Source organism: Bos indicus x Bos taurus, chromosome 11 (genome assembly GCF_003369695.1).
Source record: "Bos indicus x Bos taurus breed Angus x Brahman F1 hybrid chromosome 11, Bos_hybrid_MaternalHap_v2.0, whole genome shotgun sequence".
Lineage (NCBI taxonomy): Eukaryota > Metazoa > Chordata > Mammalia > Artiodactyla > Bovidae > Bos > Bos indicus x Bos taurus.
In genome coordinates, this window is record NC_040086.1 from 54,866,458 (window position 1) to 54,892,676 (window position 26,219).

The 26,219-nt window shown below is 44.6% G+C and overlaps 2 protein-coding genes and 1 pseudogene across 8 annotated transcripts in view; 1 reads left to right on the top strand and 2 right to left on the bottom strand.

Moving 5' to 3' along the window:
- The window catches only part of CTNNA2 (catenin alpha 2), a 1,359,097-nt gene that overhangs the window by 407,237 nt on the left and 925,641 nt on the right, over window positions 1-26,219 (bottom strand). The window lies entirely within an intron of this gene.
- Window positions 2,566-2,666, bottom strand: LOC113901955 (annotated as a pseudogene).
- Window positions 6,944-9,797, top strand: LRRTM1 (leucine rich repeat transmembrane neuronal 1). Of its 3 annotated transcripts, none has more exons than XM_027555575.1 (2): window positions 6,944-7,711; window positions 7,989-9,797. In XM_027555575.1, the coding sequence occupies exon 2, from the start codon at window positions 8,048-8,050 to the stop codon at window positions 9,611-9,613; it is 1,566 nt and encodes a 521-aa protein (XP_027411376.1). In that variant the 5' UTR covers window positions 6,944-7,711; window positions 7,989-8,047; the 3' UTR covers window positions 9,614-9,797. The 3 variants fall into 3 exon arrangements, with proteins under 3 accessions (XP_027411376.1, XP_027411375.1, XP_027411377.1); XM_027555574.1 differs by having other exon boundaries at window positions 6,945-7,707; XM_027555576.1 differs by lacking the exon at window positions 6,944-7,711 and adding an exon at window positions 7,737-7,865.

The window sequence follows — 26,219 nt, forward strand, 5'->3', positions numbered from 1 at the left end:
AAGTGAAGAGGAACTAGAAAGCCTCTTGAAGAAAGTGAAAGAGGAGAGTGAAAAAGTTGGCTTAAAGCTCAACATTCAGAAAACTAAGACCATGGCATCTGGTCCCATCACTTCATGGCAGATAGATGGGGAAAAAGTGGAAACAGTGTCAGACTATTTTTCTGGGCTCCAAAATCACTGCAGATGGTGACCTCAGCCATGAAATTAAAAGACGCTTACCCTTTGGAAGGAAAGTTATGACCAACCTAGATAGCATATTCAAAAGCAGAGACATTACTTTGCCAACAAAGGTTCGTCTAGTCAAGGCTATGGTTTTTCCAGTGGTCATGTATGGATGTGAGAGTTGGACTGTGAAGAGAGCTGAGCGCCAAAGAATTGATGCTTTTAAACTTGGTGTTGGAGAAGTCTCTTGAGAGTCCCTTGGACTGCAAGGAGATCCAACCAGTCCATTCTAAAGGAGATCAGTCCTGGGTGTTCATTGGAAGGACTGATGCTGAAGCTGAAACTCCAGTACTTTGGCCACCTCATGTGAAGAGTTGACTCACTGGAAAAGACCCTGATGCTGGGAGGGATTGGGGACAGGAGGAGAAGGGGATGACAGAGGATGAGATGGCTGGATGGCATCACTGACTCAATGGACATGAGTGAGTGAACTCCTGGAGTTGGTGATGGACAGGAAGGCCTGGCGTGCTGTGATTCATGGGGTCGCTGAGTCGGGCACAACTGAGCGACTGAACTGAACTGAACTGATACTTACTGCCACATGTACGTGTGTGTGTGTGTGCTCAGTCTTATCTGACTCTTTGCAACCCCATGGACTATAGCCCACTAGTCTCCTCTGTCCATGGAATTTTGTAACCAGGAAGACTAGAGTAGGTTGCCATTTCCTACTCCAAAGGATCTTCCCAACCCAGGGATCAAACCCACATCTCTTGCATTGACAGGCAAATTCTTTACCACTGTTCCATCTGGGAAGCAACCAACCTTTATTAAGAGCCCTACTAAGTGCTAAGTACTGAGATAGACACATACTTTGAATTCTGTGTTTGGAATTTAATAGAACAGAGAACAAGATTCAGAAAATGCAAGGTTTTTATCTGAATTCTTTTTATCACCAATAAAAAGAATACCAATCTTGGGCAATCACTTAACATTTCTGACCCTTCAACTCCTCAATTATAAAACTAGACATTAAAGATATCTGGGTTACTTTTTCAGGTTAGAATGTGAATACTTCTAATAGAATGTTCTAATAGAATGCTTTTCAAAATTTAATTTTAACCTGGAGTTAATGGTAAAGTGCAGATTTGATTCAACATATCTAGAAAGAAACCTAAACTTCTGCCTTTCTAACATGCTGTAAGGCTGCTAGTCCTAGGCTTACACTTTTGAGTTGCAAAACTCTAATATACATGAGCTCATTGAATTTTCCCCAAGAATCCTTTAAGATAGCCATCCTTGTTCCTATTTCACTGATAATGGAGTGACCTGTGTAGGATCATACTAAGAGAGAATGGGAAAGCAGAAGTCTTTTTATTCCTAAGCTCCAAGATGTTTAATGTCGCATTCAGTTCTAAACTACTATAATTAGAAATGACTGCCACACTCATATAAAGTGAACAGCACCAGCAGCAGAATTGATAAAGGTAAGCTGTTAACAGAGTTCAGAAGAATGAGAGATCACTTTACATGGGAATCAATAAAGAAGACATAGAGGAAATTTAACATCAACCTTGAAGGATGGTGAGGATGAAGGTAAGCAAAGATAGAGAGAGTATATACAGCAGTTAGGTGTAATATGACATGATCAAAGCATATGGCAATGCAGAGGGAGCTTGCAGAGCGGGGCCTGGGATAGCAGAACAGGCCTCAGGAACTAACCCACGTATTTATTACAAGAGTCAAAGATAACTCGAAAGTGTTCAGTCTTCGAGACTAGAAAGTGAAAGTGAAGTCACTCAGTCGTGTCTAACTCTTTGCGACCCTATAGACTATAGCCTACCAGGCTCCTCCGTCCTTGGAATTTTCCAGGCAAGAGTACTGTAGTGGGTTGCCATTTCCTTCAAAACTAGAAGGGTACAGCAAACTAAAAATTTCAGCATAGCATTGGAAGCCCTTTTTAAAAAAATAGAATTCATTTAATGGCAACTGCTGCTTCTGTTGCTGCTGCTAAATCGTGTCAGTCGTGTCCGACTCTGTGCGACCCCATAGATAGCAGCCCAACAGGCTCCTCTGTCCCTGGGATTCTCCAGGCAAGAATACTGGAGTGGGGTGCCATTTCCTTCTCCAATACATGAAAGTGAAAAGTGAAAGTGAAGTCACTCGGTCGTGTCTGACTCTTAGTGACCCCATGGACTGCAGCCTACCAGGCTCTTCCGTCCATGGGATTCTCCAGGCAAGAGTACTGGAGTGGGGTGCCATCGCCTTCTCCCTGGTAATCATCAAATTAGCAATGGCCATCTTCAAAAGTTATTATACAAGCTATGCTGTCATTTCTCGAGGTTGATCCCATACCTGAAGTCTCAGACATTTTCCACCTAAGGTGCATCATTTAAATCAGACTTAATTTATCACCAGTATTTGTCAAACCACACCTAGCTAAAGAACTAGCTCTGGGGACCAATACGTGGTCTTAATACAGGGAAGGTTTGGAAGCCCTTTCCCAACTTCCTTCCTCTCCCAACACTTCCTCTGTCTCTGTCCCTCTTCTTCCCTCTGAGAACTAGGGAATTAATCCACTCATCACAATGTAAGGCTTTCAGTTCCCTATCCTAGGTATGCTTTTATGATGCCACCCCTCAGGTCTGAGAGCCTACGTCTTGAGTCCGTACTCTATCAACTTTACTTTTTCAGTGAAGCTTTTTAGCATCGGTCCCATCTTACCTGTCAGCTCTTCTCATTTATGTGTTCTAGGGACATCTGCTGTCAAGCACTGGGCAATAAATAAATATTATCAGCAAAGTCCCTCAGTGTTTGCTTCTCTCTCTTACCTAAAGTTCCAGGAGGAAAGCACTGAGTCATTGCATTTCCTTGGTTTACTCCCATGATTTAACATTTTGCATTGAGCATAATAAGTACTGCTAGTGCTAGCCATATTACTACCTTGTTCTAAGGGGATAAAGTTTGATAAGAAAAATGACCTTCTTTTTTTAAAAAATAAGCTCCTTTAAGTAGATCTCCTGAGAGAAGCCTTAAGTCCTTACCCTTTGGCTCCACATACATTTTCTAAAGCAGGTTGTAAAAGGCCAGTTGTATGTGGCCTGCCCATAGGAACAACAGGGTTAATTTTCTCCTTTTGAAATTGTGACTCCCACCCTCCTTACCTACCTCTAAATGTTTCCTTTTAAAGAAAAGCCATGGCTCACTGCTATGGAAAATTAAAGATAATCACGTAAAGATCAATCCAGGCTGGTCCAAGCACTGAGAGAACATTAAAATCACGACTTGAATTTCTCTTGTCCTGAGCACTGCCAAGGACTCCTAATGGAAGGCCAGTCTTCAGAATGCATGCTTATATCAGACTTTTATTACTTGTACCTCTTGGTTCACAAACTATTTTGACTCAAACAAATTGGAAGTGGCCTTCAGTTGAGATGAAATGGGAGAGGTACAACATATTCATAGATACAACATATTCACTCCTAAGTATTCATTGGAAGGACTGATGCTGAAGCTGAAACTCCAGTACTTTGGCCACCTGATGCAAAGAACTGACTCACTGGAAAAGACCCTGATGCTGGGGAAGATTGAAGGTGGGAGAAGGGGGCGTTTTGAGATGGTTGGATGGCATCACTGACGTGATGGACATGAGTTTGAGTAGGCTCCAGGAGTTGGTGATAGATAGGGAAGCCCAGCATGCTGCAGTCCATGGGGTCGCAAAGAGTCAGACACAACTGAGCGACTGAACTGAACTGATATATATATACACACACACATTAAACTGTGTGTGACCACCCCCCACCCCCGACCCCATCACACCATCAAGTACCAAGAAAAAGCAGGAGAGTTTATTATGCAAAGTTTAATGTATAAGGCTTAAGAGAAGAAGAATTAATTACCTCTCCTTCCTCCAAGCTATACTTCTGGCCTCCCCAGATGCATCAAACTCGCTCTTCCACCTCCTCTTAGTTCCAGATTGTGTTTTGGCAATCAGACTCACACTTCACCTACCTCAGAGTTTCTTCCCATTTTCAGAAGCCTCAATTTCAAGATTCTTGTTCTTTCTTACCCCACTCCCCAATCACACATTGGCCTGATGGCTTGAGGTGGTTTTCTTGATGCTCAACTACTACGGCCATTCAGGAAGGATGCTTAATCTTTTCCCCTGTACAAACACGGAAGTTATCAAGGGTGTTTTAAAGGGTAAAAATTATCTCTCATCAACATCCAAGGCTCAAGAAGACATCTACCAACAGAAAGCTGTGTTAGCCCAGAAAAAGAGATTGATCATGTATACACAGAACTGTCACATTATAACCTAGCACATTAGATGTTCTCACAGGAGAGGTACAGAGATATGAGAGCTCAAACAAGAGGAACAAGAGAACTTTAGGTGAACTCTTTCCTTTTCTTACTTTTTAATTGTGTTGGACCCTAAGATGCACGAAATTAAAACTGGTGAAAACCAGCCACATCAACTTGCTGTGGTGACTCAAAAGTTGTCGTTTCTCAACTCAACTTTGCTGAAACACTTGATTCATGTTGTTCTTATTTAACCTAATTTGCATTGATTTAATCAGGGCTGGTATGCTTTAAATACATAATAAATTGGGATTCTGCAACTCAGATGACTTAGAATAGCTAAATTTCAATAAAGCTCATTTCAATCTGTTAATGTATACGGTTCTGCCAAGGGGTTTAAAACCGTAGAAAAGATGCAAACTTGCCACATTAGAAGTGGGAAAGGTTTAAAGATACCATCCAGATGAAATGATTTGGGGGATAATAATGTGAAAAGCAATATATATATGTACATACATATATTTTAATTACAGCCGAGACACATCTTCTACGTTTTAAGTAGTGTACTTAAAAGAAAACTCACATATAAATGCAGTGAATTTAATTTTATTCTCCTTCCTTCTTGCCAACACTCAACTCTTTTCTGCCTCTCTGTACCAGCTCTACAAATCAAGTGACATCCAAAGTGGGACCTCTTCTTGCCCATTTGGCAGGCTCTATCATCACTTTGCCAAGCTGCCTACATTAGGAGAATTTTCTTCCTAGCAGCCATGGGGATTGGGTGGCTTGTACTCAACAATACTTGCTGAATGGTTGGCCAATGTTTACCCCTGCCCGCCCCAGTCTCCCAACACTTTATAGTTTATGGCTCAATCAGCCGGCTTGCTGTCAGGAATAATTGTCTTGGCAAGAGGTGAAAACACTTGATGGTGAAATTGTTTGTCTGTTAAAGTGTTCTGCAGCACCTTGAAGGTGCCAGGACAAAACCTGCAGGTGCTCAGCAGAGTTGAGAAAGAGGCAAGAGTGACAGAGAGGCAACCATCAAGATGGGAAGACCACCACTTTGATGTGGGAGAGGAGGAAAAAAAAAAACTATCTGTGCCAGTAAGAAGCTGTGAGACCTTGAATAATCATCCAGTGAATCTTTGCTTGGGTTTTGTTATGTACAAAATTAAGGGGATTGATTTCTGAATGTCTTTTTTAGCTCCTAAGACAGCATGTGATGTCTAGGACATTTAGATTTGTTTTCCTTCCAATTAAATGATGCATCTCAGAGATGAATGACCAGGGCAGAGCTCAGAGGAATACAAAAATGGAATGATTCATGCCCTTGTTCGTATGACTTTTCCTGAAAAGTATCACCAGTCTTTGGTGACTTTGATTCCACTGGTTGGTGTCTTCAGCTTGGGTGTTAAGGCCCAGCCAAGTTACTTGTCCAAAGCAAGTCCAGTTCATTCTTATCAAATGTGAGTACAACTACAGATGATGCCTACTTGTTTTCAGTACCTAACAGTCAGACATGATAGAAATGCAAAGTGAGGAGATGGGAATTCACATTTGATTCTCCCTGTCACCATTCTGGGCATCTTAGTCAAGACGGTAGGCTTACCCACTCACTTCTGGCAGGGCTTCTCTGTCATTCTTAAAAAAAAAAAAAAAAAAAAAGATCACCAACAGGTTCCTGACCATAGCAATGCAGACCCTCTCCAAACAAGCTGAGACAAGTTAGAGCTCATCACAAGCTGAAGGAGCCCATCCATAAATGATTGTTAATGGAAATAATCAGGCAAGGACATCTCTTCACACTCAAAAGGCACAATTTAGTAACAGTGTCAAAGCTTAAGTAGAGGTGTGTATGGAAGTGGGTTTAAATGACCCCTTCTCCGCTCATTCTCTGGCATATTCCTCTGGAGTGGAGTGTACTGCAGGGCTCTGTAATCACCATGAGCAGCACGTCAGGGTCAGCCCTCCCGGTGTCAGGCAGTAAAATCTTTCTTTAATCCACCCGGGACCTCACTGACATCTATGGAGACTAGTGAAGCCCCGGAGGGATCTTGGGCAAGAAAGACTCTGTACACAGATATACATACGGTTCAGCCACTCTGGGTCTCCTACCTTTGGACTGGGATGGCTTCCCAAATCGGCCGAGTTTGAAAAGCATTCCCCCCACCTCCTTACCCCATCCACCACGCAAAAGGGCTGGCTGACTGCAGAACTCCAGTCCACGCAAGGAAAAAAAAAAAAAAAAACTCAGTCAAGTCCCCACAATCATTGCCTTCCTCTAGCTTCTCTCAAGTTGCTTTTCTAAAGCAAGGGACCAAATGTTGATTTCTCTACGGATTCCTACGTACCTCTTTCACGTAGACAGCTTTAAAGCGGGAGGGGGGAACATTCCTCAAACGGAAAGGAGAGGGGGAGCATAACAGAGTATTTCAGTCTCCCACTTGGAAATATCTCAGTGGTTGATGATGCTTTCCCATACCTCCATCCCCCTCCTTTTTTTTGAAATATGGACCAAAAAGCTGAAAGTGTTTTCCTTTTCATCAAAGAACATATATTACTTTAGTGGTTCGGGAAAATGTTGGTTTTCTGCCCACCCCTTTTCAATCTGCCCATGTCTGAGGTGCTCCGGGAAGACGCACAATCGTGAGCAGCTTACGACACTCAGTGAGCAGTAGGTGCCGGTGCAAGCTCGCGCCGCACACAGCCTGGCGGAGGGAAGGAGCCGGGGCGCCGCTCCCTGCTCCCCGCGCCGCCTCCCGCACCTCCCCGCCGCCCGCAAAGGATGAGCGAGCCCGCTCTCCGCAGCCGCCCCGGGCTCGAATGGCAGGCGGTCTCCGCGGAGGAAAAGGTGGCGCCGGTCAGGGGTCCTTTCCAATGACGGACATTAACCAGACTGTCAAATCCTGGGGAGTCGCGAGCCCCGAGTTTGGAGTTTTTTTTTTTCCCCCCCACAACGTCACAGTCCGAACTGCAGAGGGAAAGGACAGCGGCAGGAAGGCGAAACCCCGGCTCCTCGCACGTAGTTGGGAAACTTGCAGGTCCTAGAAGTCGCCTCCCCGCCTCGCCGGCCGCCCTTGCAGCCCGGAGCCGAGCAGCAAAGTGAGACATTGTGCGCCTGCCAGATCCGCCGGCCGCGGACCGGGGCTGCCTCGGAAACACAGAGGGGTCTTCTCTCGCCCTGCATATAATTAGCCTGCACACAAAGGGAGCAGCTGAATGGAGGTTGTCACTCTCTGGAAAAGGGTGGGTAAGACACTTTTTAATTAAATTCTTTCCCGAAGATTTTTTTTTTCCTCCCTTTTCTTTGCTGCAGCATCTAACATGGACCAAATCACCATCTCTTTGATCTTTTTCCGTGGCTGTGAACTTTCTATGCTGCCCAGCTTTCTGCATGCTTAGAGGTGAACGTGTGGCTTTGGGGAGTGGGGGGGGGGGTCCTGCTTTATTTCAATATATTTATTTGATTGTTGCCCTTTTCTCCCCCCTCCCCCGCTCCCCCTCCCTCGGAATAAAATATGATGTAGATTTCTGACCGAGCGCTTCCAATGGACATTCTCCAGCCTCTCTGGAAAGATTCTCGCTAATGGATTTCCTGCTGCTCGGTCTCTGTCTACACTGGCTGCTGAGGAGGCCCTCGGGGGTGGTCTTGTGTTTGCTGGGGGCCTGCTTTCAGATGCTGCCCGCCGCCCCCAGCGGGTGCCCGCAGCTGTGCCGGTGCGAGGGGCGGCTGCTGTACTGCGAGGCGCTCAACCTCACCGAGGCGCCCCACAACCTGTCCGGCCTGCTGGGCTTGTCCCTGCGCTACAACAGCCTCTCGGAGCTGCGCGCCGGCCAGTTCACGGGGTTAATGCAGCTCACGTGGCTCTATCTGGATCACAATCACATCTGCTCGGTGCAGGGGGACGCCTTTCAGAAACTGCGCCGAGTTAAGGAACTCACCCTGAGTTCCAACCAGATCACCCAGCTGGCCAATACCACCTTCCGGCCCATGCCCAACCTGCGCAGCGTGGACCTCTCGTACAACAAGCTGCAGGCGCTGGCGCCCGACCTCTTCCATGGGCTGCGGAAGCTCACTACGCTGCACATGCGGGCCAATGCCATCCAGTTCGTGCCCGTGCGCATCTTCCAGGACTGCCGCAGCCTCAAGTTTCTCGACATCGGATACAATCAGCTCAAGAGTCTGGCGCGCAACTCTTTCGCCGGCTTGTTCAAGCTCACCGAGCTGCACCTGGAGCACAACGATTTGGTCAAGGTGAACTTCGCCCACTTCCCGCGCCTCATTTCCCTGCACTCGCTCTGCCTGAGGAGGAACAAGGTGGCCATTGTGGTCAGCTCGCTGGACTGGGTGTGGAACCTGGAGAAAATGGACCTGTCGGGCAACGAGATCGAGTACATGGAGCCCCACGTGTTCGAGACCGTGCCGCACCTCCAGTCCCTGCAGCTGGACTCCAACCGCCTCACCTACGTCGAGCCCCGGATCCTCAACTCCTGGAAGTCGCTGACCAGCATCACCCTGGCCGGGAACCTCTGGGACTGTGGGCGCAACGTGTGCGCCCTGGCCTCCTGGCTCAGCAACTTCCAGGGGCGCTACGATGGCAACTTGCAGTGCGCCAGCCCCGAGTACGCGCAGGGCGAGGACGTCCTGGACGCCGTGTACGCGTTCCACCTGTGTGAGGAGGGAGCCGAGCCCACCAGCGGCCACCTGCTCTCGGCCGTCACCAACCGCAGCGACTTGGGGTTCCCCGCCGGCCCGGCCACCACACTCGCTGACGACAGGGAGGGGCAGCCCGACAGCACGCCCGAGCCTGTCACCGTGGCTCTCCCCGGCGAACACGCTGAGAATGCCGTGCAGATCCACAAGGTGGTCACCGGCACCATGGCCCTCATTTTCTCCTTCCTCATCGTGGTCTTGGTGCTCTATGTCTCCTGGAAGTGTTTCCCAGCCAGCCTCAGGCAGCTCAGACAGTGCTTTGTCACGCAGCGCAGGAAGCAAAAGCAGAAACAGACCATGCATCAGATGGCTGCCATGTCTGCCCAGGAATACTACGTTGATTACAAACCGAACCACATTGAGGGAGCCCTGGTCATCATCAACGAGTATGGCTCGTGTACCTGCCACCAGCAGCCCGCGAGAGAATGCGAGGTGTGATTGCCCTAGAGACTCTCAACCCGTGCGCTACCAAATATGCCTGGACAACCGGGGCGGGCCGGCGAGTGCCAGGCTGGGGTCTGTGCTCTGATACGCTCCTTGACTGAAACTGTAAGGGGATCACTCCCAGAGACTTGACATTTTAGCTTTATTGTGTCTTTAAAAAAAAAAAAAAAAATGAGATCAAACACAACAAAACCCCACCCCACAACCTTCAGGACAGTCTATCTTAAAATTTCATATGAAAACTCCTTCCTCCCTTTGAAGATCTGTCCATATTCAGGAATCTGAGAGTGTAAAAAGGTACCAATCATTGATTTTTTTTTTTTTTTTTGTAAACTTAAAATGTTTAAAATAAAATAGCATTTACAGTTTTTACAGACTGGTGTAACCTAAATGAATTGTTACCTGTGTTAAGAGAAGTAATAGTTACAATTTCCTACCTCTGTGTGTGTGTGGGTGGGTGTGTGCATGGGTGTGTGTGTAGGGGTGATCTAGTGACCAGAGGGAAAATCCAGAAATTCAAGAGCAAAGTAGCCAGGCTCATTTTGAGACATTAAGAAGGACAAACAGCTTATCAGGTGGATGTACCCCACATGATTAAGGACTGAAAAAAGTCAGACCCTCTATATTATGTTTGGGGGAGCACAGTGCAATTTAGCCACTTTAAAGCAAGGGAAAGGCGAACTGAGGACTGAGCATCCTTGATCAGCCTTGAAGGCAGAGATCACTGCAAATGCTTTTTAAAAGGCAGTGCCAGTTTTTCCTATGAACAAGAAACGTTTTTGCACTTAATACAAAGCATCTTTCTAATCAATTCAAAACCTCACCCCCAAATGCCTCTGTTCTTCTATGCCTTTGATTCACCAGTCTTGGTAGCATTTGTGCCCCTTTTCCATACTCTTCCAAGTGAAAGACCCTCAGCTCCTGCTCTCTTGTGGTTTGACTCAGGGAAATAAGGCAGAATCCAAATGCCTGGTGATGAAAGCTGTGCTTCCTGGAGCATATTGCTACGACTGCAGCAGGCTGAGGCTCTCATGGGGACAACACACTCCTAGCTGCTGTGGGGAACACTGAAAGAGCCTACCTCGGGCTGAATGTCTACCTGGGTGCTGCCTGAAGCAGGAGACTTTACAGGCAGGCTCATATGGAAGTGATGGGGGTGGGAAAGATGAGCTTTTGAGCCTACCTTCCAATATTACTGAGATGGGAATAATTTGTTAACCCAGTATAGAAAAGCTGCCTCTCTTCAGCTAACCCTGTTGTGTAACGCTTGCTTTCCCTGTGATGTTTTAGTTTTTTTCTGTGTTGGGGTCAATGACTGCCCCTTGCCAACCTTCATAGGTTTCTAGGTCCATAGAGATGTAGGTTGTTTATTGAACTAAACTTAAGAGTGGTACCAGGTGGTGGGTGCAGGGCAGGAAAAGGGGAGGAGGTGTGGTGGATGGGAGGGGTCATTCACTAGCTAGCAATTTAAGTAAATGTATGATTGAAATAAACTGTCACGAGTGAAAGCTGGCAAACTAATATTGTCTGGAGTCTAAAAGTCTTCCTCAAACTCAGGTACTTAACCTCTCTGAATGATCCTGCAGACAGGCATCTTTGTATTTTCCCTTTTCTTTTGAGAGACAGAGAAGTCGGAATAGCACGAAGAGGGATTGGGGGGAGAAAATATACACCACCTTCTCCCCAAATGCAAATGCCTCCAGTCACCCATCTAAAGAGGCAAAGTCAGCTGTTTGAAATGCAGAATGGCATCACCAGGAGGTTTACTTAAGCTGAGGACTGAAGGTAGATTTCTCTTCTGCCTATGGAGAAATTACTGTGTCTAAGAATACTGCTTCTAAGAGACTAAGAAGCTCTTTCAAGAGAAATATTTTGCAAATGTCTCTAAGATGTTAAGCTTTGTTAGATAGCTCCTTACATATATATATATATATATATATATATATATATATACATATACACACACACACGCACATGCATGCCATAAGCTCATTCTTTCTGATCAGGAGACCTCATTTTATTTTGTTTATAATTAAAACATGACTTTATGATATATACCATGCATACAGCACCCATTTAGACTGCTAATGTTCTAGAAGAGAGGTGCCTTGATAACTTCAAGGAGGGGGTTTTGGATTCAGTCTTTATGATCATTTGGGGATGCCATTGTAAATACCATCTTGGAGGGCAGGGGTTCCAGGGACATCTATAATGAAATTCCACTGAAAAGACCTCTAGAAGACAACTGATTTTTCTGGGAATAAAAAAAAAAATCCCCCAATTTTGCAACTGTAGGAGTCAATCCTTGGATTCCACTGATTTAATCTCCTCCTAAGAAGCCTACTGGGATCCAGTGCCAAAAGCTGCTCTGGCTTGGTGCATTAAGGGCCCTGTTGGTGTGCTTGTAGGGAAAGCTTCCAGAAGCAGAGCCTTTCTGGAAAACAGCAGAGGCAGAGATCCACCCCAACCCCTAGAAATGTGTATACTGGAGACTGGAGAATCTCCTATCCCGAAGACTTTTTTGTCCCCTTCATTCTTCTTTTTAAAATGTGGCCATGAGAAAAAATGAGAGAATAGTCATGCTTTGTTATATGCTGCTGACACCCCCACTCCTCCCCATATGACTAAACAGCACGTATACAGAAGATCTGAAGTCCATATAAATCTAATGAAATACTGTTGAAGAGAGGACTGTCTACTCTGAGACCTGGAGAACTAACGATGGTCATACAAAGCTATGTTCTTACTTTGTGTGTGTGTGTGTGTGCATGTGTGCCTGTGTGTCTGCGTTGTGTCTTTGTAGGCAAGCAAATGTGTTTTCTACACAAACAGAGGAATTCAGCTCATTCCGTTTCATGCTCCTGCATTTCTTGCTTTGGAGAATAGAAGTGGGACGGGGGAGGCAAGAATGAGGCAAATCTGATAGTTTTAACTAAGGTTTTATGACACTTGAAATCTTTTCTTTCTTAAATTAATTGATCTTTAAGCTTCACCAAACTTGCTCTGACCCCCTCTAAGGAAACTACTGAGCATTTAAAAGAGAATCTGATTTTTAAAGGTGTAGCACCTTGTTTTTGGTTGTTGTTCTTCCCACAGAGGGTGCTAATCTCATTGTCCTGTGTTGTCTGGAAAGAATTTAAAGCCACGATTCACGTCTCTTCCTGGGCATTTTGATGGATTAACCCTCCATTTGCACTACCTTCCCAGCTAATTAAAGTTCAGCCCTGGTATAGAGGTTTCTTGAATATTTATATATGAAAAAGAAAAAGTCTTTTGAAATGACAAATGACACTCTCAGACCAGTCTTAGCCCTGGTAGGTTTTTTTTTAAGTGCTACCAGAGGGAGCAGGTTAAATGAACCCCTTTCTCTGGCCTTCACTCCCAGGAAAGGCAGCCCTTGGGACTCAGACTCCAGCTCTGAGAGTTGAAACCACCAGGTAGTTCAGGTTCTCAAGACTGCAAGGTTGCCATCACAGAGAAAGGTTATTCTGGTGAAAGGAAAGTTTTAAAATCCTTTTTTCAATATTCTCTGAAGCTCTTCAAAGTCTAAGCATGCCTCACCTTCCTCTCTGCCTTCAGGAAGGAGACTTAGTATTAAACAACACACTCATGAGTACGTGTAGGTCTTTAGAGGGGCAGACACCACTTGTTAGTTCTCCCAGGTTTCCGGAGCAACTGCACACAGATCGCTGGAAGGTTTAGAGGCTTCCTATGTTCCTGGGCTGTAGTCACCAACCTGTCAGCAAGTTCAGTTTATGTTCTGTCTGGCGCAGCCATGCATTAGAGAAGAGGGCACTGGTGGATCACACACCCTGGGAAAATGAAAGGCATCAGATACCCTTCTCACACACAGCATTACTAAGAGACCAGAATTTACATCTCTTTTGGAAAATGGGTATTATAATGTTTTGGGGGGAGTCAAAATAAGCATCAGTTATTTCCTCTAGATAGATGGTTGCTGTTGGTTGATTTGGGCTTGCTGTGGATGGAATGCTAAATAGCAAGGAATTAACTGGAATATGACTATTACACAGGTGCCTGACGTATATTCTGGGAAAAGTTTAGGGATACACATATACATGTGCGTGCTAAGTTGCTTCAGTCGTGTCTGACTCTTTGCAACGCTATGGACCGTAGCCTGCCAGGCTCCTCTGTCCATGGGATTCTCCAGGCAAAAATAAAAAATACTGGAGTGGGTTGTTGTGCCCTCCTCCAGGGGATCTTCTCCACCCAGGGATGGAACTGGTGTCTCTTTTGTCTCCTACATTGGCAGGTGGGTGTTTTTTTTTTTTTTTTTTTAACCACTAGTGCTACCTGGGAAGCCCACACACATGCATACTTATATGTAAATGACATAACATGACACAAAATAGCCACATATACATATTACATTGTCATATTTTTATATATATATATATCCACATGTATGATCACATACACATGATCACATTATATAACTATATCCCACAGCATTAATTATACTCCTACTTTCTTCTTCCTACTTTCTTCTTCCATGATCAAACTTTAACTCAGGAAAGGATCTGATAAAATCAATCACAACGTGTAAAGGGCTGAGGTGGCTGATGGTATTTTCAGGCATTAGTTAATGAGCTGATAGCGGCTTTGCAGACTGGGGAATCTTCTGGGCTCCTCATGCCAGTGCCATAGGAGAGTGTACGCCTGCTACCTAGTGGTAAAAGCCAGCAAAGCATTCTTCTGAGAATATGCACCTAACTCAAAAGTTCCACCTCAGGGTTGCAAAACATTTCTACATTAATAAATGCTCTACTCTGACTTTTTTCCAGGGATTCTAGGAGGCAAAATTCTTTCTCCTGTAACTGGGCCCCATTTCCTGGCCTTCCTCAATTGAATGTCGTTTCTGGAATTATACTCAAAACAAAAGCCTGACTATAACTATTACTGTTACTATTATCCTTAATGCTGAGTTGGAGTTGTAAATGAGATGGAGGAAAAACACTTACTGAGTGGCTACTTGGTATAAGAATCTTTATCTGGACCTTATTTTTACATTAGGAACCTAAGGCTTAGAGAGGTTGAGTGCTTTTGTGGAAAGTCACCCAGCCAGTAACTGGAAGCACAGGGCATTCACTCTGGTGGCCTTTCACCTATGTTGTGATTGTTGTTGTTTAGTCACTGAGTTGTGTCTAACTCTTTTGCAACCTTAAGGACTATGTCCTGCCAGGCTCCTCTGTCCATGGGATTTCCCAGGCAAGAATACTGGAGCGCGTTGCCATTTCCTTCTCCAGGGAATCTTCTCAACCCAGGGACTGAACCTGTGTTTCCTGCATTGGCAGGCAGATTCTTTACCACTGAGCCACCAGATAATCCCATTATGAAAGGTCAGACTTTCAACTGTAGCCTCTTTCTAATTTCCTTGAATGGGTGCCTTCTCTACTCCTCTAGCCAGCAAAGACCCTAGGACTGGCCTGGGCTAGGGTACATGCTCACCATATTCTTGGTAGATGACATGGGTGCAATGCTCGCCTCCAGGAATTTTCACCCTGACTTTGATTGCTCTGGCCTCTGGTTATCAGGTCATGCAGGACTCTGTCAACAGAGGAAACTTCTCACAGGCTTCCAGGAGCAGAAAGTTCAGTTAATCACCCTGTCTAGCCACTAACCAGATGACTTTGGACTCAGAGACACTAAGGTGTAGCATGTATCCAGTATCTGTATATTATTATTGGGGGTTTATTCACCTTCTCTTCTTGGTCATTACATGGACTATGTCTCGAAGGTGGTGGTTCTCAATCAGGAGCAAATCTGCCACCCAATTAATATAATGTCTGGAAACATTTGTGATTTTCATGCAGGGGGGTTGGATGCTACCAGCCTTTAATGAGTACAAGTCATGGATCCTGCTGAACACTCTACAGTATAGAGGAAGTTCCTTTTTAACAGAGAACCATTTACCCTAAAACGTCAAGGGTGCCTGAAGTTGAGAAACTCTGCTGCCTGGTATAGAGCAACAATGCCATCAACACCATTATGTTGCATTACAGCTTTGCTTGGAGTGGTTCACCTAGATCTATTGCCTTCTCATCTTGCTCTCTCTTGAGAAAGAACTGGAAATCTAAATGAAAACCCCTCAGGTTGGTTGCTAATCAGCACGAGGACCTGTAGTTAGCACATGCTTCTCAAAGAACATATGGCAAAACTTAAATTAACTGGGACAAAACTTGTCAGAGCCCTCCACTGACCCACTTTTTCTCTGGTAAGACTTCATTTAGGAAACAAGAAAAAAAATGTCAAGTTAACAGTGGATATTTAATTAACAAGAGGGAAAAAGAGACACTTGATATTCCTTCCAGGAGGAGTTCTGCTGTCTGAATAAATTCAGCCCCTCTGCCTGGGCTTTTTCCCTGCTCCAACCAACCCTGGAATGTCTCCGAGGTATAAGTAGGCTTTCACTTTAAAAATCAAGGGGCTTACATGGAACCTTGCTCAATGTTATGTAGTAGCCTGGATGGGAGGGGACTTTGGGGGAGAATGGATACATGTATAAGTATGGCCAAGTCCCTTTGCCCTTCACCTGAAATTATCACAACATTGTTAACTGGCTATACTCCAATACAAAATAAAAAGTTTATGAAAAAAAAAAAAAATCAATGTGCTTAGCCTAGTGAGTGGTGGACCTATTAATCAGAGACCTGGTCTCAGAACCTAGAAGCATGAGGATCTAGAGATTCAAGCATCACAGACTGAAAGGCATTTGGGGCCAGGTGGGCCACACTGATGAGTGAAGTTCATAGGCCTATGGCATTAGGAGAACTAGAGAGTTGACTTAAAAGTATAATTTACTTATTTACTTATTGGCCATGCCCCGTGGCATGTGGGATCTTAGTTCTCTAGCTAGGGATGAACTCACTCCCCTGCTTTGGAAGCATGTAATCTTAACCAGTGGATCACTAGGAAAGTCCCCCCAAATGTAATTTACTTTCGATAGGTCCTGGTTAATCAAAAGTTCTGCAGGCCAAGTCAAGAGTGTGTTCTGGGAGAAACCCAGTCTTGAAGTCAGGAGAGATGATCTTTAGACTTGTTGCTGGTACTCACAGGCCTTGAGTCCACATTGTTCTCATCTTAATTGCAGTGAGCCTCTCTCTTTGCCTTCAGGTATTCCCTTAGGACCCTTCTGGTTCTGGGCTTCTATTTTATCATTTTCCCCAAACAATAAAACATAAAACAAAAGTAGTTTTCAAGCTAGTACCACTTAACCAGAAAATTAAAATTCCCCTGAACTCCCATTCCCCAGATATTCTGATTCATCAGGCTTGCCTGCATCCGAATGAGAAAAAGTAGATAAAAAATTACAAAGACGTGGGGCTTCAGAGGGGGAGGTGGGAACACCGGAAAACAGATGAGAAAGTGCAGGCATGTGTGGGTGGAAAATAGGGCTTTTAGAACGTGCGGGAAGATGAAAGGAAACCCCAGAGAGGAGGCAGGCACTCACACTCACCCACGCATGAGAAGGGGAGACACAGGGGTCTGCGCTGAAGCAGGACCAGCAAAAAGGCTGAAGAACACCGCTGTGGTGGGGGTAGGCCAGGGTGGGGGCAGGGAAGAAGTACAGGACCCTGGGAATAACTTAGTAGATTTGAGTAAGCAGCTATAGTTAATACTAGGAATTCAGAGTCATTTAATAAAATGAGAGGAAGGAGGAGGGATGGAGAAAGGGAGAGATCAGGGAAAAATAAAAGTCAAAGTTGTGGCAGGTGGAGAGGGGAAGAGAGAGGGAAAAAAGAGAGCAAGAAGGGAGTTTCAAGATTTGTGTTTTATGTTGATCAAATAATCATTGTATGTAGTTGTGATACACCAACCCTACTTCAAAACTTCCTTTAATTTCTTTCTTTATTCTGATCTACTGGGTTGGCTAGTTGCCTCTTCTCAATGTCTTGTTGGGAAGCCATTTTTCTCCTTGCTTTACAAGAAAAAAAAAAAATTTCTAGCTGCATCTTTCTTTCTTTTGCTCAGCTAGGAATATGCTTCTCAACCCTGGCGGCACACTGAAACCACTTGAGGGCATTAATAAATAGTAATGCCTAGGTCCCTCCCCCAGAGATTCAGGTTTAATTGATCCGGAGTGTGGTCTTGATGAGGAAATATTTCAAAACTTCCCAGGGGATTGTGAAATTCAGCCAAGGTTGAGAAACATCGAGCTAGAGGATCACAAGAATTGCCACATTTGTAGCTCAGCAGTGAGTGAGATTCATAGGTCTGACTAGAGCTCTGTAAGAAACCACGGTGAGCTGGTGGCAGCAGGGCCAGATGGGGGTCACTGTTAAGTGAGGAGGCCCTGGCCTCACTGACTCCCCCTGATGGAGCTGATTGTGAAAAAGAGGTATTCGCTTAGATGGGCTTGTCTTTTGTTTCTGAGTACTCCATAGTTTACTGCTGCTCCTAAGTCACTTCAGTCGTGTCCGACTCTGTGCGACCCCATAGATGGTAGCCCACCAGGCTCTTCCGTCCCTGGGATTCTCCAGGCAAGAACACTGGAGTGGGTTGCCATTTCCTTCCAATGCATGAAAGTGAAAAGTGAAAGTGAAGTCGGTCAGTCTCTTCGCGACCCTATGGACTGCAGCTTACCAGGCTCCTCCGTCCATGGGATTTTCCAGGCAAGAGTACTGGAGTGGGTTGCCATTGCCTTCTGCGCATAGTTTACTGAGTACTCTTTTATTTATTTTAATTCTCCCAATAAGCACAAAAGGCAGACACAACCTTGTGCCATCATTTAGACAAGAAGACTCAGATCAGGAAAGGTTAAGAAGCTTGCCGAAAGTCAAAGCCTAGCACCTGGAATTGCATCTTCTAAATTCTGTGCCCTCCTACCTCTATCATTTCCCTTTCCTCCTCTGCTTGGTTGTGATGAAGCAGGGCTGACCTTGCTCAAAATACTAAAGTCAGTAAGTCTTCTAGCAGGAGTCCTGGAGAACACACTGCACTCATACTCCTATACGCTCTCATTCTCTAGCCGGAGTCTGGGAGCCTGACAATGACAAAGTTTGGTATCACAGGCTTGGTACTGCCCTTTGGTTCTTAACTTCCCCTCTCCTCCTAGCCTGACACTCTTTTCATTTTCATAGAAGCTTTCATGATACCTCAGAGAATTCCAAATAGATGCCAACTTTTCCCAAATATCCCCAAACATCAAAATGTTCCCTTTCCACTCAGCCCACTGCCATTAACTCTTTTATCAGCAACTCTTTAGAGAATGTGAAAACTAAATGCCAGTAGAAAATGGATAGATGGACGATGATACCAGTTTTGCCTAGAAATTCCTGCAGCTTAAAAAAGATCTTTTAGGGCAATAAGAAACATTGTTCTAATGCTAGAATTGCAGGTACTGAGACACCTTGGTGATGTGTATTTGGACAGGAGATCGTTTCTTGTTCCTCTCAAATGAAACAATGCAGGCAGTTGCTCATATGTAAGACCAGATTTGCCAACAATTTATAGGACTTAAAATAAAGCCAAGATAAATATCGAATCTTCCAGCATATTTATCTCCTTAAACCAATGCCCCCCCCCTTTTTTTTTATTACTAGATGTCCACCATCAGTGTGTGTTTATCTTCAATTAAGCGTTCTCAGGATTGCAAACTCTGTGCGGCGGGGACCTCTCAGAGATACTGTAGGCAGCCTTGGATAAAAGTGAGACAGCTCAGTCAGTGGCAAGTGAGAGCTGGATTAGTCTGCCACAGAAAGGTCTGGAAAAGCCAAGCTCTACACAATTAATGGAACAATGCGACAATCTGTCTTCAGCTGGCCAAGGCAATCCTGTCATTTGTCCCTCAGCTGCAGGACAACCACTCACTCTGTGATTTCGTCTCACTGTCTGCTCCATGGTGATTGCATTTGCCGTGAAATCTATATTTCCCTGCAACTGAGTCTGTGTGTGCGTGCATGTGCTTTATTCTAAAAATAATGGTCCTTCTTGGAATTCAGCCTCACTCTTGCTTTCTGTCCAGGTCATTTTTATCTGAGTTTCTCATATTGATTCTTTTTTGCACACTATTTCAAAAATTGTAAAAGGTACAAAGAGAAAAGAGCAAACATGCTGTAAGGAAGAAGGGGAGAAATTTTAATAATGGAAATGAAACTAAAGGTAACACATCGCTCAGTTTTTTTAGTTCTAACTGAATTGGTTAGCTCATTCAAAGTGACACAGCATTTCTTGTTCAGGGATTAAGTAAATTTTTGTTGAGTGAACAAGAGACCAATTTAACTTGAAGATGAGGCATTAGGAAGACAGTGCTGAGTCTAGGTCCACCAGACACATGATGAGTATGTGAAAGAGAAGCTTCCACTTCAACCTGATCCATCTGTGAAAGGCAACCACCACCCTCCTGCCCCGCCCCCCAAGAGAAGTGTTTATTACATATTGTATTTACCAGATGCCTGGCAACCTGCTAAATCTTTAACATTTTCTCATTTAAAGTGAAAGTGTTAGTCCCCCAGTCATATCCGACTCTTTGTGACCTCATGGACTATAGCCCTCCAGGCTCATTTGTCCATGCAAGAATCCTGGAGTGGGTTGCCATTCCCTTTTCCAGGGGATCTTCCTGACCCAGGAATCGAACCCAGATATCCTGCATTGCAGGCGGATTCTTTACCATTGAGCCACCAGGGAAGCCTTTGTCCAGAGAAGCATTGAATTTTGCAGATAGGTAAACTGACATTTAGAGATGTTCAGTGACTTGCCCAGCATCACTTACCTTAATGGGGATGGGGGAGGGGACAAGCACTGATTCTGGAGACACAGGGCTTGGCTTCAATTCTGGCTGAGTGACTTTGGCAACTGATTAATACTTAACCTTTTTGATACTCAATCCCTTCATCTATAAAATGAAAATAGGGATGTTAGAATTAAATAGGTTATTATTGAAAATTAAATGAGATATTCTTTGTAAAGTGCTCAGAACAGTGCCTGGTATATGGTAGGTGCTAGATAAGTGGGTTCTGGGTTTGCTTGTTTTAAGAACAGATAAATATCATGTTGGCCAAAAAGTTTGTTTGGGTTTTTCTGTAAGATGGTGCAGAAAAACCCGAAAGAACTTTTTGGCTAACCCAATAAAACAACATCACACAGCCGGGGGCAGGGCTCAGTCCAACAGGGTTCAGAGCCACACTGCCCCCATTTCCTTCTGTGATAGGGTATTATCCAAAAATCTGAGTTCCTGAAAGCACTGGGTCTGGACAGAGAAGTAAAGGAGGCAGAGTGAGAAGTCAAGGAGTAGAAACACATGCTTCTCCCTTCACAGCTCTGAAATTTTCTCAGCCCTTAGCGTTGATACAACGTTTGACTTTTTCTGGTTCTTCATTGGCTTGACTTTGCCACTGATATCAGGTACCCTCATGAATGTAGCCCACACTAGAATATGAGAGTGCGTGTGTGCCTGACATCCATATATCCATGCAGGTGTGGTCCCATCTTCTCCTTCCACACAAACCAAAGCCTGGTGGCCAGTTCAAGGAAACATCACTCATGTGGGTCTTTGGCATTACAGCAAAACTTATTCCCACATCTGAGCTATTTGCTCAGTGGAAATTCCTGAAGGTGGAAAGCGATCCCACAGCCTATGATTGTGATCCGGCTCCCAGACTCTTATTTAACATCGGCAATATTAAATCATGGGCTTCCCTGGTGGCTCAGACAGTAAAGAATCTGCCTGCAATGAGGGAGAGCTGGGTTCTATCCCTGGGTTGGGAAGATCCCCCGGAGGAGGGCATGGCAACCCGCTCCAGTTTACTTGCCTGGAGAATACCCACAGACAGAGGAGCCTGGCGGGCTACAGTCCATAGGGTCACAAAGAGTCAGACACGACTGAGTGACTAAGCACAGCACAATATTAAATCATACCAGCCCCTGAGACACTAAGCATACATCTTTGGCCATAACAGATGTGCTGGTGTTTATTTAAAGATATTTTTTCTCTGTGTACTAACAGCCACAGAGTGATGCTGCTCAAGTAAGTGTAACAAAAGAAGGACGTGTCTAGGGTGGATGCTCTTCTGGAAGAGAAGCTCATGTGTTAATATGTAGAATCCAAGTTCCAGGTTTGCTACTTTGCTTCTCGCCTTTGGGCAAGTCAGGGCCGCCTGCCTGGCTTTTCCCTTCTTGTTTGTAGTAGTAACTTGGGGCATTTCTTCTAGTTCTCTTCTCTGCTAGGCAGGATCTGGAGGCAAGTAAGGTTGATTTCCAGGACATTCTCTACTGCTGTTTCTTATCAACAGGTAAAGTTAGGAATGCATTAAACCTCCCCCAAGGAAAGATCTCTCTCCACCTTAGAGACTTACCCAACACCACAAACAGATATCATGTTTGGTCAGAGGAAATGCTCTATTTTGCTCCTAGGAAATTAGCTCTTGAAAGGTGAGTCTGTTCCAAGGCCCCAACTGTTCCTTGTGATTTGATCACAGAATGACTGAAGAATGCTCTGCTCTGGCTTTGGACAGGTATATTGGAAAGACTTTGGCCAAAGTAAAATCCCAACACATGAATCTATGCTACCGGGGAAAGCTCTAACTACTGGGAAAATGAGAACCACTTTCGGTTTAGCGTTTTGTGTCTTTACTAACTTTTTTTTTTTTTTTGGTTGTGCAAGGTCCTAGCTGTGGCATGCAGGATCTTTTTTAGTTGCAGCCTGCAGGATCATTTCAGTTATGACATGCAAACTCTTATTTGTGGCATGTGGGATCTAGTTCCTGACCACGGGTCGAACCCAGGCCCCCTGCACTGGGAGCGCAGAGTCTTAGGCACTGGACTATCTGGGAAGTCTCCCCACTAACTTGTTACATTGTTTGTTGTTTGTTTTTTCTCTTCCCTCCTTTCCTTCTTTTCTTTCTTATTTCCTCCTCCTCTAATTTTTTTTTTTTTTTTTACTGGATTCCTAGTTTTGAACTACACTATACATTCTTAACAGGGCTAATACTGAATTTAAGGAGTAAAACTTGGCTCTTAAGGGGATAAAAAGTCTTATTATTTGTATGTATAAAGCAGAGATACACTTATGGTATATAGTTGTTTTTGTTGTTTAGTCGCTAAGTCGTGTTTGACTCTTTTGCGACCCCATGGTCTATAGCCCGCCTGGTTCCTCTGTCTATGGGATTTCTCAGGCAAAAATACTGGAGAGGGTTGCCATTTCCTTCTCCAGGGGATATTCTCAATTCAGGGATTGAACCCATGTCTCCTGCATCGGTAGGCAGATTTTTTACTGCTGAGCCACCAGCGAAGCCCATGTTATATGGTGCATAAACACAATATATCTGTGGTATTAAAATTTCAGAGTGAGGTAGGGGAAAAGGTAAAAAAAAAATCTCTTAAGGGGGAGATAATGAAAAAAGAAGTTTGAGAAATGCTGAGATAGACAGTGATGAACATGGGGAAGAGACAAAAGAGCAATAAGTTAAAGCATCCTGGCAAGTCATTGACTGAGATTTTGAGAGGGTCAAAGGAGGTCTGTGTTCTTCGATATTGAAAACTGGAATTCAGAGGTTATTTGAACAGCCAAGGTTTCAACTGGGGAATTTGGTCTTATCAGTCCCTCCTACACTCAACATCTCCCAGAGCTATCTTTACTTTTAAGTTTCATGATGTGTTAGAAAACACTATTGGGGATGAAATTAATAGACCGAGCTCTGGTCCTGGCCTGGTCACTTACTGACTAAGATATATCACCTCCTCTGTGGACTTCAGTTCCCGCGTGTGTAAGATTCAGAAATTAATCCTTGCTCAGCCTTTTCCATAAGGATCTGGTAAGGCTCAAAGGAGAGAATGTAAGTGACACTTTAAGAGCTATGTAGTAGCATGCAAAGACTTAAAGCAATGGACGGAGGAGGGGGGTGGCATATGGGTGGCCACCCACAGTGTGACTTTGGAAGTCCACATGCTTCAAACTCTCCTCCACAGGGAGTGGAATTCCTGCTATTAGTCACTGCTCTGAATCAAGTCCCTCATGACTCTGTCAAGAGCACATGGAGCGGAGAAGCAACTAGGCTGTTTTCTCCTTAAGGGACGGGCACTCCTTTCCCTTTCTCTCACCGTGGATCACAGGGTCTGTCCCAAGTGGGTCTAACAGTTTTTGGACAGGTCATCATTTGAGTTTAAGAACTGTGCCATGCTGCTGCTGCTGCTGCTAAGTCGCTGCAGTCATGTCTGACTCTGTGTGACCCCATAGACAGCAGCCCACGAGGCTCCCCCATCCCTGGGACTCTCCAGGCAAGAGAAAGGAGTGGGGTGCCATTGCCTTCTCCGAGAACTGTGAGAACATTCACATCTCTAAAACAGACACACCAATGGTTGCCTTGTGGGTTCTTGAGAAGATATCAGAGATCACATATACTGAGTTGACCACAGTGCTAGCTGATAGTAAATTCTCAAATAATAGTAGCTCCCACCCTGTGTCACCAATGTTTATAGTTACCTGTTGTATTTCTAGAAACAGACTAGAGGAGCATTGAAAGGCATTAGGAACGCTTAGTTTCTAGAAATAGATTCTAAGAAGTAGCTGTGAGAGGTTAATTGAAAGAGAACATTAGGGCTTCCCTGGTGGCTCTGTGGTAAAGAATCTACCTGCCAATGCAGGGGACATGGGTTCAATCCCTGATCCCAGAGGATCCCACATGCCAAAGAACAACCGAGCCTGTGCACCACAACTATTGAGCCTACGCTCTAGAACCTGGGAGCCTCAACTCCTGAGGCCCTCGAGCACTAGGGCCCATGTTCCACAACAAGAGAAGCCACGGCAATGAGAAGTCCACAGGCTACAACTAGAGAGTCGCTCCTGCTCAATGCAACTAGAGAGAAAGTGCACGCAGCAACAAAGACCTGGCACAACCAAAAATAAACAAATGCAATTATTATTTTTTTTAAAGAGAACATGAAATATTAGCAATATAAAAGTTATCTCCCTCGTAAGTTGGAAGAAAGAGACAGCACCATCTCGGTTAGGCAAAACCAGCTGAACTACTTAGTTAAAGAGGTTACCGAGCTTCCTTCACATAGGTGTGCCAAGACTTGCTGCAGATGACTGCCTTTATTTTTTCCCCAGTATAATGATTCTCTCCCGTTTCGTCAACAGATCCAGTCCCCAGACCTCTCTGAGCATACCTCTCCCCAGACCTGCTAGAATCTCCTAAGAAATTAAAATTGAGAGTTTTGGAAGAAGGGGGAACATCAGTCTACCCAGGTTCAATTAGAATCATTTATTGCATCATATCACCACCATCAGATTCAAAAGCACATGTGCTGCTGTTCTGAGTGTTCAAGACAGACTCTGGCTGTGGTCCTGTTATCTATCGGCTGGTGAGACTCAGCAGCCCTGGGTACCACAGCCAGGCAGCCCTGGAATGCAGCAAAACCCAGCTACAGATACAGCAGCCTGCAACCTGCTGGGTTCCATTGGTTAATCCGGGGCTATCGACCCCAAAGAATTGGGAGGAAAGCAGATGGGGAAGAAGGAAAGGGTCTGTTTGTTTTGATTTTTTTTTTTTCTTTTTACCAGGCTCAGTTCTTCGGGAAAAAGAAAAGAATCTCGCTCTGAGCTGGTGCCCTGCCAAGCGTCCTCCCCTCCCTTGCTAGTCCAAGCACTCCACCGTCTGTGCAGACTGCAAAACAGCAATTTCTGGAAACACACTGGAAAGTCTGGGCCAGTCCAGAAGCAGTAGATTCTTGGTATCTGTATGGTAAGGTTTTAGGGAGTTTACTTTTCACCTTAATTCTTTTAAAACTGCCAGCTCTCTGAAGCACATCTGTTATCCACAGCTTCTGTTTGTAAAATGAGGCTGAAGATATCCTCTCTAGAGAAATTCCCGAAACTTCTCTGTAGTTCAATGCTTCCACTGACAGTCTGGCTCACAGAGTACAATGGTGGTAAATATTAAAGAATGTTAATAAAAGTGAGATAAAACACCTAAGGGTCTTTTTTTTTTCTGAATTTTGCTTTGCTCACTACTAAAGTTTATCTTGACAGAAAATTTACTTCTCTGATCCACATCATTTCCCAAAGCAATTTTCCAACAGCAAATAAAAATTTGTGGTGATTGCAAAGAGGTTTTCAATCCCTGTGCTAAGGAGGCCAAGGGTTTTCATGGTTTGTCTCACCTTGAGGTAAATACCCCTCACTCAGGACACAGTCTCTGAGGGACCCTGGGTAGCATCTAGGGGCAAGAGCCTAAAAAATGAGCTCTCAGATTTCCAACATAAACAGGCTTGGTATGGGAGATGGTTTGAGTTTTAAGATCAAATCATGAGAAAGTAATTAAGTCATTAAGTAAGAAAATAATTGCCTAAGCCCACATAGCTGTGTTCTCAAATGAGGTGGAGCACTAAGCAAACGAAATGCCTTTACATTGCACTGAACTTTGCCCTGGTTAACACAGACTACATTTGTACCCCATCAGAAGTGTGCGTTTAAGTACATCATGAGAGGAAATTTGTGTTCTTCTCATTGTTGTGTTTGCTTTGTTCTTAGCATTTAGGGCTCGACGTGATGAAATATGATTAAGCTTTGGAATAGAACACACCAAATTTGAGTCCCAGTTTTTCCACCATATGCCTGGTGAGTAACATGGGCCCAGCAACT